The sequence below is a fragment of the Xiphophorus maculatus genome, chromosome 24 (genome assembly GCF_002775205.1).
Source record: "Xiphophorus maculatus strain JP 163 A chromosome 24, X_maculatus-5.0-male, whole genome shotgun sequence".
NCBI lineage: Eukaryota > Metazoa > Chordata > Actinopteri > Cyprinodontiformes > Poeciliidae > Xiphophorus > Xiphophorus maculatus.
Window position 1 is genome coordinate 4,104,987 of NC_036466.1, and position 13,358 is coordinate 4,118,344.

Consider the following 13,358-nt stretch of genomic DNA (forward strand, 5'->3'; position numbering starts at 1 on the left):
AAGGTGCGGCCATATTTCTGCCGGGCTGCAAGGTGACTTCAGACAAGACAGGGGAAAAGCCTGAAGAGGGTCGGTGAGGGGGTAATGAGGATAAAAAGAACAGGCAGTAACAGAGAAAGAGTCTCCACCTCTGGCCGAGGTATTGTTCCGAGCAACAATCCCTCACCGTCGCCCTCTTCTCACCTTCCATTGTCTCCCCCTCATCCTCTCATGCTCGCTCCTTATCTATCCTAAGAGACTTTCCATCTCTTTTACCTCCGCTTTGTCTCGCTTTGTCTCCCCTTTGCTCCCCAGCACACACACACACACGCACGCCCGCATGAACGCACACACACTTAACCCCCTCCACATTTTCTCTCCCCACGTCTACTCGCTCTATTCCCACCCTCCCTGGTCGCCTGTCATGGCTGCCACTTTATCGCGCCCACTCATTTATTACACGCCACCGTCTCAGGAGGGGCTGTTGGGGGGTGAAAAAAAAAAGGACAGTGTGCCCCATCTGAACAGGTACAGACAACCTCTAACTCCATGTACATAAATTCTAATGCTAACACATACACCTGTCATGTGTTGCTTGGAAATTACAGCTGACAGAGTTTAAAACGGTAGATTAAAAATGTTCAACAGAGCAGTTACTGAGCGTTTGCTGTGATAATGCTCTATCTTTACCAAAACATGCAGCCACGGAGACAGACAACGGACCACAGAACGAAAAATACATTTTATTTTCAATTTTGTAATTTCTCTGTCATACACGACAAGAATAATTTTATTTTGAAAAACGAGGAGCACAAATACTCTTACACACTGCCTGCACCTGGGGTATGTTGGAAACACGGTGAGCAAAAAGTTGATCTCAGAGTCTCCATAAAACATTTAATTAGTAATCCCTGACTTCCTGTTTTTATTTCATATAAATGTCATATGACAATAAGCTCTTCAAAATATGAAAAACAAGAGAACATGCTGTTTACTAAAGAATGTGTATTTATCTTTCTCAATCGGGAAATGGCTACAAATAATTAGCAATATACTCATATCTAGTCGGACATAAATCAATAAAACCTTGTCGAACAAAACCAAGGTCGAGCAACTCCATGCATGTTCCGCCAACTGGTTGTTTGGGAAATATTTCAGAAAAAAAGTCTTTTCTGTAGATGTGAAACTGTAGCCCTGTTCTTCAAAGGTCAGGTCAACCTTGCAAGAGTGCGTGGTATCATTGAGTCTTTGAAAAGTAGCACATTTTAAATACAGTTTTGTAGCTTTTGCCATTTACTGACATCTCTCTGTTGCCAGGTTTAAAACCTATGTCAATGTTGCACCATCAATAGCTCACCGGTTGTGTTCAAGTCATTCCTAAAGGAGCTTTTGGCAAGGATAATGTACAAAAGAGTAGATATTCTGCAGTACAAGATCTCATGGAATTAAAATGCTACAATATTTCTCATCACTGACATAGTCAGAGTCCATCTTGTTACTGAACCTCGCTGCTTGCTCTAGTAATTACAAATGATTATTTGAGTTCTGTATATAAAGGAGAGTGATTTTAAGTTGAAGACAGTATGCCACGAGACAGATAATCTGTGAAAAGATCAATCTCCTCTACCTCATCCTTGAGCTACTATTGCTATCTGAAGACAATAGTAGCTCTGACCAAAAACAACCAATCAGAACCAGGAGGAGGGTCTTAGCGCTGTAAATCAACTTCATATACTCACTGCTAAATGTGCTAATGGTGGAGAAACAACTTGCATAAAAATTGTTTATGTGCCAACATCAGTGGCTATGCTAACTACAGGATCTGCTGACAATTGAAAGCTGCAGCTTTAAAGGGGCGAGCAGGATGAGATTGTTATTGACGGGGCTAAGACCCGCCTCCTGGTTCTGATTGGTTGTTTGTAGTTAGCACTGGAAGAAGGCAGAGGAGCTACACTTTTTTTGCCCACAGATTATCATCACAAACATGAAAAGAAATGTGAATAAGAAACGTTATACACTGCAGCTTTAAAACACAGCAACTAAATCTTCATTCTATTCACCAAAATGCAAAAAGGGAACATTTTAAATAATTTTCGGCATTACAACTACATTAGATGTAAGAATAGTAATATACAGACTAAGTAAAACTATTGAATTATCATGCATGTTACAGATTTTTTTATGACAGTTTATGAAAACTTTATTTATTGTTACCACAAAAAACCTAAATAATAAAAAAACACCCGTTAGCCTTGTTTTCCAATGGTTAAGGACGCTAATCTAGCCTAGCCAGATTGTACTGCTAACCCTTGTTCCTACATCCATGCCTTTCCTCCTTGGCAAAAACAGTGATAATATTTTATTGGAATATAATTCTTTAAAAGATAGAATTTTTACTGCTTTTTATTTCATTGTGTAAGGGTGCTATATCCATTCGTCACCACAAGGGGAGGCTGCAGCCACAACACGCGGAACCATTCAGTAACACATTTTACAATGCTTGGGATTCAATAAAATTTATTTTATGTCACTATATTCCTTCCAGTTGGACTTTTTTTTTTTAATCAATTATCTGATTCTGACATAAAAGAAACAACTATTTATTATAATCTAAAAAAAGAGCTAAAACATAAGACAAATATGGTCAGATCCTAATAAATCTCTTACAGAATCACTAACTCTGCAGCACTTCCTCCCCCCCCCAAAGACTGCAGCATGTTTCCATGTTTTCAGACCACCTTTAATCCAGCAGATTTCACAGAACACGAGTAGAAGACGAGGCGCCATTTGAGCCGATGTCCACGTTTCACTGATATTAGATCTTAATCCTCCTAAGTGATGCCTCTCTCAGCCTTCGACGACAGCCGGAAAAATACAATAATCTCTTGTTTTCTTTTCTCTTTCATTGTGGGCAAACAACCAGGAGAGAATTAAAGCGCAGCGATAGAGACAGACGCTGGCAGAAACAGGCTGATAAACAGCAAGCATGCAGAATATCAATCAGAACGCAGACAGTCACGCGTGCACCCAAAGTAATACACACTCCGACTGTGCCAGAGAGATTAGGGCCCTGATTAAGGCGGGTGTCGCATAAAAGTCTTGGAACAGTAAATATCCTTAATTTGTAGTGTAATTAAACAGATTAGCTGCCATGAATGTCTTACCAGGGATTAGCTGGCAGACAATGCACCAGCGGGGTTGGCTACACATACACAATCACTGTAACACGCATAGGACTAAACTAGTGACTGATGCCCACAAGAGCGAAGTTTGCTAGTCAAAAACAACCCCATCTTTATAAAATGAAGTCTGTAATGTGTCTGATTTTTCTTCTTCATCGGCTTTCATTAAAACACGCTTTTAATGAAAGCGGAGAGAGGGAAAAAAAAAAAAGACAATTTACTGGGAATTTAATGCCCTCTATTGTGCGAAGCTAAAAGCCTGAGCAGACAGCCAGAGCAAAAGAAAGTTAAAGAGGGCACAGGAACTAAAAGAAAGAGCCCAGACTGTGAAAGACGGAGTCGATCGCGCTTCATCCTGCTTCACCAAAGGAGTGCTGCCAATCAAAGCCGGCTGAGCGGTGCTCCACTTCCTGCGTTGGCCCCGTGCCCGAGCACAGCACCGCTAAAGTGTCAAAACCCAATCCAACTCCTCTGCACATTAGCACAAATATACATGCATGCGTGTATGTGCGTCTCATGCACTAGATTTCCCTTGTCTAGACATAAATCGCCTGTTGATGCAAACACACAACACCAACAGAAAAACGGTAAACTGCTGTTATTTGCAAAAACTATATACATTATTATTCCAGTGATGCCTGCTATGGAAATGCACAGAGAGCAATGTGATGCTTCAACACAACCTGGACAGAAGAGTGCACCCACTCAATCTATGTATATAAAAAACAAGAAGCTTCGGAACTGAAATGTGTGCCATTACATCTGGTGATGTTTTCAGTTACCATGGCAATATAACTTTATTTAGGTATATAAAATAATAAAGATTGCCTTACTTTGCCGCTGTGCTCAGGCATCATACATTCACATACACACAATTCAACTGATTCTAGAGAAGTTGTCTGTCCATTGGCTTTTTAATATCTCTTAGAATTTTTTTATGAATGCACTACTTAGTCAGAGAAAGTTTTTTGGAAATCAGATGGATTAGGGGAGCGATTTCATTTTGCACAGAGTGCCAGAATGTACCCACTGATTCTCGTCAGTGTTTTTAATTTGAAACATATTTTGCATGAAAGTCAGAAGAAGTGGACACATCCTGTAGCCGTTCACAACTCCGAAAAAAAAGTTTTAATACGTTTCAATGAAAGACCATTTGTGGTGATAAGCACCTCCCTTTCTGTCTGATTGAATGCGAGATGTGCGCTACCCTTCCCTCTGCTCCGTAGCGCAGGCTGAAATCACCATAGCAACCAGGGACAAAACACCTTTTGCGCTTACGGTGTGTCAACATTCCATTTAAGGGCCAATTCCATCACAACAATCACCAAATTCGAGGAATCCTCCAAATGCTGCCTTCTTTTATGAAGGACATAAAGGACAGGCCTGGTGTATGCTTCGCAGCCCAACGTATCCCAAGATTCACTGCATGAGATTTTTTTCCTATCACAATGGTGGACGATGAGAGAAATGGAGCAGGAGAGGAGTACAGTTTTAAATAGGAATATAGTAAAACGGTACAAAAATTAAATCCTTGACGCGGATGTGTGGTTAGGTTTTTCTGTTCATTATAAAAAACTTAATTATTTAAACAATTCAATAGTTAGCAAAAAGGATTAAATAAGTATAAGTAAATAAAAAACAAAACTCACCAAGATTTCAAGCTCTATTTTCAACAACTTGTTTTTAGCAGTGGTTGCTAGGTGACGGGATATACTCCAAGGTAAAAGCAGAAATATATCTGAAGGCTGGACCGTTCAATTTCGCAACTGCTGACTTCCAGTCTCAGCGGTCAACAGATTTGGACACACCGTCAGACTTCAGCTCTCAATTAACCTGGAAGTCAAAGTCTACTTTTAGTTTTTAAATATAGATATCCTCTGGATTTCTTTAAAAAAAAAAGTTCAATCGCTACTAGCAAAATGCTACTCAACAACACGCAAAAGGACAGCACCATTGAATTTCCTCAAGAATTTACAGACTATTCCTGGCTGCTTCACAACAAAACACTCATTTAACAAGCTAGCAGCTAGCTGTCAGTAAGTTAGCAGCTAGCTAAAAAGAAAAATCAGTATTTTTACAACTCCCTGGAGCTAACAAGCACGTCTACACATGTTTACACGTAAATACTAGTTGAGCAGTGTATGACGGTGCTGCTGACAGCATGTTGTCCGTGAAACAAATTGGATGCCGTGATTAAAAGGTCTGTTTTCCTATTCTGTCCGTGTGTGCTGTGACAGCCTTGCAAGCGCACACAGCTAATGAAAGACAGAAAGACTGTGTGTTTGTGAGTGGGATGAAGAGGAAGCAAGAGAGGAAAGGGACACAGGGAGGGAAAAAAAGCGACTAACGAGGAAAGTAACGCGGTAAAAGGCGGATGAAACGGAGCTAGCAAATAAAACAAATAGTGGGTTAATGGTTGAGGACAGGAGGGAGGAGGCCGGGTGTGTGAGAGAGAAAGATCTGCTAATAGGAAAGTGAAAAGGAGATGACAAGTGAAGGAAAGTTGATGATGGGCTTTAAATGAAAGGAGAAATCTGACGTGCTGGAAGCTAACCTGCGCTGCCGCGCAGGATTTGTGTGTGTGTGTTTCCAAAGCCCTTCACTGTGTGTGTATATGCGGGCTTGTGTGTAGGAAGCCCCTAAAGCGCAGGATGGAGACATTTGTCTCTGAGTGGAATTACAAGTGGCGGGCCGAACAAACCTTCAAGAGGCCTGGGAGACAGAGAAAAAAGAAAAGCTTCCTCTTTCTTTTCTCTCCTGTGCACTGTACCTTGATCACGGTCTGTGTGTGTTTACTCGCTTTCATTCTCTCTTCAGGGCCTGGAATGTTAAATGCAAGCATTTTTCTTTATTGGGACTTTAAGGCCCAATCATAATGATGCAAGCTTCTTCCTGAGGCCAGACTATTAAGCATGTAAAGGTATTCTTACCTCACTTTTACATTAAAGACACTACATCTTGTTGTGTTGAGTTGCATATAGTACAAACCGTATGTCAGCTCTGCCAAGTTCAACATTTACCAGATTATATAAGATCTGTTAAAATCTTTGAATGCTTGAAGTCATAGCCTAGCGCCTCTTATAGACATAAGTCATCACAGTCTTCATACTTTCAGGTTCGTTGCTGAGAACTGAATGCATTTAGCTGGTTTACCCAGGTAGTTCAGGCCTTAACTACAGAAAGTCACACAGTTGTTCCTTCAATGACAGAAGGACATCTGTACAGGGAGATGTGCAACTTACATGCATGGGATCCTACTGGCAACACGCAAGCATTTAAACAATCATGTTTAGCTTATTGTTTGTGCATTCATCTACACATCGTCTTCTGAGACGGAGATGCAAGGTAAAATATTCCAGAAAGGGAAATAAAGTTCCTTCAGTAAACTAAAGTTCTGAAACAAAAGATATGTCCTGGAAACCACCCTAACCCATAGATGAAGACATTTTTAGAAATGATACCGTTTTTAAAAGGAACTCTAGAAAAATGGCACAGAAAATTGATTTTTTTAATACCCCTAAAGGGAACAGTGACTGGACCAAACTTTGATGTGTTTCATATCAGCTACAGTTGACTCTAAATGTAAGATGAGCAGGCTAATAGAATAGAATAGAATAGAATAATTCTTAATCCCACAGTGGAGAAATTCACAGTAGCACACTAACAAAATAAACTACATTGAATGTAAAAATCTCTTAAAACAACATACAAAAATATGCATTTATAAAGTACCTATAGATAAAAGAAAAGAAAAATTAGATAGAATCCTGAAATTCTGGGAGATTTTTAAATACATCATAAATAAATGCAGAATATGCTCTTTTGCATGTCCATTGTACAGCTTCACAGGGCTCATATGACCTTATGAAGATAAATTGTTTTAATAAAAAAGTTCAAAACCAAATTCTTATCTTTTAAGAATTTAAATTGTATCATGCTTCCTATTATTCACTGGAGCATTTAATATTACTTTTGAGAGACAACACAAGTAATTTTATGCTTGTAAATGCACTCATAACAGCAGTATGTACCAGGATACAGATCCATTAACTAATCCATGTCGGCCCTCAGGGCGAAATCTATAATTGCAGGTGATTACCTGTAATTTTTATCATCTAGTAGATTTCACTGTTTCACCTTTATAGGCCAAAAAATTAACAAATTGGTTTTATAAACATGTCGCGATTTCCAAAAGAATGGGACTAACCATTAAAAAGGAAAGCTTTAAACACATCACTGCCTGTGTGGATTAGAGGCATTAAAAGAGTCACCTTAAGCAAGACATAGGAGCAGTGATTTTTTTCTTCTGTAGAATTTGGTGGCGCTGTCTTTTGTTTAGGAGTGAGATCTCAGTCCTCTTGAGAAAAAAAAAAAAAGAGACATTTGTGCCAGGCGTCCAGTCTTCCACCGGCCAATCTAACTCCCACCAGGAGTTGGCGCCGCATGCCTCGGCTCAACCAAAGCCAAACCCCGCTCATCATTAGCAGGCAAAGCCATTGGGCGTTCAAAAGTCTGTGCTGCCAAGCACACAAGCGCGGAGCCAGCACGGCAAGGCATTAAGGAGCTCGAAGGATAACCAATAAAGCCGCTATTTTGCACCCAAGTCTTGTGTGTTTTCCTTCCCACGCTGTGCAGTTGTGATTACACATGTAAATATTTGGCGGCGCGCAAACTCAAAGAACAGAAGCCCTTCTGTACAGCCGGGGTCGCAAACTAAATGTCAAGCAAACAGGCTCGTGACGTCGACAGATCGAATGCCTGAGAAGAGAAAAGGAGGCGGGTGGGAAGGAGAGAAGAGACAAAGAAGACATCACTTTTCTCGTGAGGGAGAACAGCATCATCTTTGTTGGGGCCGTCAAGATAATAATCTGAGCGCTGATTCAGACGGCGGGTACCATGGGAGGTTGTGTACTGCTGTCTCTGGCCTTGGAAAAGCGTTCCATCACCCCCCACGCAGCGCGCAGTCATCTATAAAGGCTTCCCTCGTAGACCACTGCGATCGTCCGGCTTCGACAGAGGAAGCAAATAACACCTGAATGTCACCCTCTCTGAACTGCAATTATTATTCTTTTGTGCAAACTGCCAAGTCCTGTTCCCACTATGTCTCTTTCACCCGAGGACACTGACTAATGCACAGTAACGGCAGAAATCTCCGTCAGCTCGCAGCAAAAGCCTGGCAGGAGTCGAGCCTGGCAGATATCAACTTACGATAGCAGTGTTGACTAATTTAAAGCGAGATTGAATTCCCATGCCCAGCATCCCCCCCCCCGGACCCCCCGACCACATCTCTCATGCTGTCAAATAAAGGCCTCACAGTCCCGACTGATGGTATCAAAAAAGTGCTTAATTAGCTTGTAATAAATTCTCATTTCCTTTCTACAAAGCCTAAACCACACCCCGACCAATTTGATACCAGCATTGGTCGGGGCGTCGTCTATCTTTCGACCGTTCCAACAGGAGAACGCGTCGTCTTCAAAATGTCATCCATGCACACACACACATAATCCCACACTAGCAGGCACAATTGTCTGAACAAACCGATTGGATTCATTTACACCCAGACACCAGAGCGACATTGTTTTTTAGGACTTTTGTTGTTACAATCTTTTAAGAAGCTTAAACACCTTAACTAATATTCTGTGCCTTTAAGAGGTTAGGGTTAGCTGGGATGTACTATAGCCTCTTTTATCCACATGGGAACAGAGATTAGGGACATATTGATGTAATTTGGAGTCTTAGAGGGCTACATAAAAAGCAATGGCGGGCCACACTCGGCCCCCAGGCCTCGAGTTTGACATGTTCTGTAGGGTGATTTGAAATAACTTGTACCTGCAGGAAACTCCTCAAACATCACACACCTGAAAGTGGGGAGTGATGCCAAACCTTTCTCAAACTGATGCCAGAGACTAACAGCTAAACTGGGTTAGGTGCCATAAATCTAAAATTACTATTTCAATCATTCTGATTCAGGATTTCAAGCTTGAACAATGATTTTTACCTAAAGCTGTTCATCTCAGCTCTTTAAAATCTGCCTGAATTTTAGAGTACATGAATACTGAGGTATGGCGGAAGCATCAGTTCATCTGTTCAGACTGTTTGCTCTAAGACATCTTTGTATCCACATATGAAACTCAGCAAACATGAATGGTGTCCAAATACTGCAAGCATATTTAAATAACTGCTCTAAATGAGAATACAGCTCATGTGGAACAGCAAATTCTGGATTAAAACACCTCATTTTAGAAAGTTACCGAGAAAGTTTGGCTGAGAAAAGTCGACCGGTACCCAACGGAGAATAGACTGGGCGATTTCATATTTATTTTGGATTAAATTGAGATTAACGGGAGCCAGCAGCCGGCCAGAATCCAGCAGAAACTATAAATCAAGCAGCTTGCGGTGCACACGTGTGTTCGTACGCCGCATCACGCCCGGTTTAGTGAGCACACAGCCTGGTGGAGCTGACTGGCAGGAACGCTACAGACATTTGTCTCGCTGCAGGAGCGAACAGACAGCTTCAATCACGGGAAGAAAGAAACGGCTCCAACCTTGGCTTCGCTCGGACTGTCATGTAGGTAAACACAAATATACGGAGCTGGGTGGGATTCTTTCTAAAGTGGCAAGGGTGATGAGAAGGAGAGTAAATGAAAAGAAAGAAGCAAACATCGACAAACGCCCACACACACACACACATTCAGTGAACTTCCCACGAGGCATAGCTCGGATTCTTGGGCCGAATTTGCATCACAAATATCTCGGATGGCAGCGTGCGCATGGAGAATAAATAAAGCGGAGAGGGTGCCACTTTTCTTTCCTCGTTCATCCCTGCCCCGCTCCCATCCATCCCAGCATCCATCCACTCGTTTTAATAGGCCAGCATTCAGCTCCTAACAATGCCAGATCCACACCAAAGCGGCACCCAGGCTGTGAGAGAGTGCATGTTGGCACCTTCTGGAGCTGCCACTACGGAGAGGACCCGGGATAGAAAGTATGCATCGTCAAATGTGTTCAGTTATAAGACCTTTGGTTTGTCATTTTTATCCAGTTCAGTTACAAGGCATCAAATGACAACATTGTATTCTTATATCATACAACAATACAATCCCATCTAAACCTGGACTAGAAAGTATGCATGGTTCAACTTGTGTCTTTTTGCCCATTTTTACTAGTTTACATAAAATATCCAATGTTCTGCTTTACATTTCACCAGGGGAAATGGTGTGCATATTTCAATTGTGAGTAAACAACAGCACAAGTTTGCTATTTTTTTTAACAATCCAAATTGATCTAATGATCTATGTGAACCTAATCTAGAAAGTAGACATAGTTCAGTTTGTGTTCAGTGTTAGGGCAAATTGACCTCCTCCAGCCGGACCTGTGCTAGAAAGTATGCATTGTTCAATTTGTGACTTTTACAGAAAGTTTCAGGACAAACTGATCCCATTTGGACCTGAACAAGAAAGTATTCATGGCCCAGTATGTTGAGTTTTAAAACACTGCATTCAGTATGCATTAATAAATGATGATCCCATCTTTCTGCTGTTAGATTTGAAGGTATTCCTTGTTAGTTTTTTTTCCCACTATCTCAAATCAAACTCTGTATTAGTTTAAATTGATGTTTGAACTAAAGAACGCATCAAAACTGTGACCTTCACTGTATTGTCCTATAGGGGCTTGAAAGTATACCTTGTTCGATTTGTCCACTTTCTGGAATCAGTCTGAGCTGAGTAACGCATCGAATCAGTGTAGTATCGTACACCAGAGTAAAAGGATCCTGCCCAAAAAGGGGCTTGAAAGCACGCATTGTTCACTGTGTGATTTTAACAAGTTGCAAGTTCAGTGTTTCAACTTAGTTGTTTTCTGAACTCTTAGGACTAAATATCAAGGTAAAGTAATGATTGCATCCAAACTGTGTTTTATTCCACACTAGGCAAACTGATCCTATCCAGACCGGAAATAGAAAGTACACATGGCCCAGTTTGTATATAAAAAACTAATATATGTATATATATATATATATAAGTTTCATTTTATAGTTTGATAAACTGAGACAAACATCAAAACTGTGCCCTCAGGGAAGGAAACCCTGGATCTCAAGTAGAAAGTATACATGGTTCAGTTCCTGCTTTTAGAAATGTTTCTTCACACTTTATTTATGTCCAACTTCCATTTTCTAAGCTTACCAACAACCTGGAATCAAAGACTAACATGCACTTTCATAGTAAACTAAAACTACTCCCTTCCACTTGGACATATGTAGAAAGGATGCATGGTCTTATCTGTTCTAGTAAAGACATTTCTTGCTGTTTTTCTTCATTCCAGCAGTGTGCCGCTAGGATTAGCTACTGGAATCTAAATATCAGCCTGACATACATCAAAACTGGGCAAATGTATGATAAATATCTGGACCTGGGATAGAAAGTACACATTTAAAAACATTTGATCTAGTTTTCCATCCAACTGAACAGTCAATGTTTGCACTTGATTCAATTCGAAGCTGGACATACATGAGGCTGTGATGGTTCAAAATCATCCCATCTGGACCTGCAGTTGTTTGCTTTTAACGATGTTTCTTTCACTTTTTCTTCCAGTTCAAACCTGGAATTAAAGACTGCTGCTCCTAGAACTGATCCCATCCCTACAGGCCTGGGATAGAAAGTATGCATGGTCCAATTTGTGCTGATTAAGAGCAGCTTTTCTCCAGTGTGAAAGAAAAGTTCAACACATTATCACCTTTAGAAACGAATGCACTGCGAAAACAATCGATTCAAGCAGCAAACCAAAAAATCCCACGCAGGAAGTTTTCTCAGTTGACTTCTAAGCGTCACTGCAGGAACATTAAGAAGGAGCCAAACCTCAGGGGTCCTGATGACTCCTGACCGCTCGGTTTCTAAATGATTCGCACAGCAGCAGACACTTAAATCATGCAAAAACATCCGCAAATAGCTGCAGTGGCATGAACACACTAAGGAACTGCGCAAAGATGAGGTTCATATTTCAGAAAACAGATTAGCGGAATGCGAGTGGACGTTTTGGAGCAGATGGAGAGGAGTTTACGCAGAGTCCGACGCTCTGCTGCAGGTGTGAGAGGGTCGGGATGACTCGCATGAGAACTTGTGTTCAGTTTCAAGGAGCTGCGCTCCATTGTTCCGAAGGAACCGATGCGCACGGACGCGCAACCATCCAGCCCTCCATGCGTCCACCCATGCATCCAAGCACTCACCTGACTGCGCTGCACTCCAGCGGATCACCGCCAAAGTGACTAAAACGCACGCCTGGAACTTCATCATTGATCCAAAACCAGGAGAAGAAGAAGAGGAGGAGGAGGAAGAAGAAGAAGAAGAAAGCCTCCTTGTCTTGTTAACTCCCGTATAACTCACATGTCCAAATTAAGATATCCTCGCTGTTCTAACGCGCGCTCACACACAAAAAAAAAAGAAGAAGAGGAATAAAACGGGCTGAAAGTGTCGGATTGAAAGTGTCCCCGGGTGGTGTGACGGCTTCCCGCTCTGCTGGGTTTGTTTGTGGGCTCTCAGTCCGGTGTTCAGGTCGCTTTCCGCCGCGGACACTCTGAGCCATTTACTCCTCACTCTGCCATTGCGCCGGTTCTTGGATCGGAGAGGGGAGGGGGGAGTTGAGGAAGCAGCGGGGGGTGCGCGTTGGGATAGGAGGGGGGAGGAGGGGGTGAAGGTGCTCTGCACACGCCTTTTCTGCCTAATCGACACCTCTCTCAGCCAATCACATCACACAGCCATCTCCTAATGAGCCCAACGCGCCTCCTGATTGGCTAACAGGCGTCATTGCGGCTGTCACTACACCTGTCAGCAGCTGCTTTGTTTTGGTTATTCTTTATCCGCGTAGGTCAGCTTATTAGCGCCTTATTAAACACTGGAACTGACTCATAAATACGTCAGAAGTAATCAGAAGCAGGGACATGAACAAGTCGGCTAAAAGGTGTAATGAGAGGAGGGCTTAGTCAAAGTAAGCAGATGTATATTTCTAGACAACCTGACCTGAGTCCTCAGCTCAGCATCCAGGGCTCAACAGACAAGAGTCGATATGGACTCACTGTGACACGAAGAAGATTTATTTAATGTCCTCTGCTGCCCTCTAGCGGAAACAGTAAGGGATAGCTCTGTTTTTATTTATTTAATTATGATTAAAAATGTTTTGGACAGACATTCGTTCCAGTATTTGTAA

At 41.8% G+C, this 13,358-nt stretch overlaps 1 protein-coding gene across 3 annotated transcripts in view; it reads right to left on the reverse strand.

Annotated features, from left to right (window-relative positions):
• The window catches only part of erbb4 (erb-b2 receptor tyrosine kinase 4), a 273,564-nt gene extending 260,807 nt beyond the window's left edge, over nt 1-12,757 (reverse strand). For all 3 annotated transcript variants that reach the window (XM_023329564.1, XM_023329565.1, XM_023329563.1), the window contains exon 1: nt 12,382-12,757. In XM_023329564.1, the coding sequence (XP_023185332.1) occupies nt 12,382-12,448 (67 nt within the window). In that variant the 5' untranslated portion in view covers nt 12,449-12,757. The remainder of the gene's footprint in view (nt 1-12,381) is intronic.
• Between the last annotated feature and the right edge of the window lie 601 nt (nt 12,758-13,358).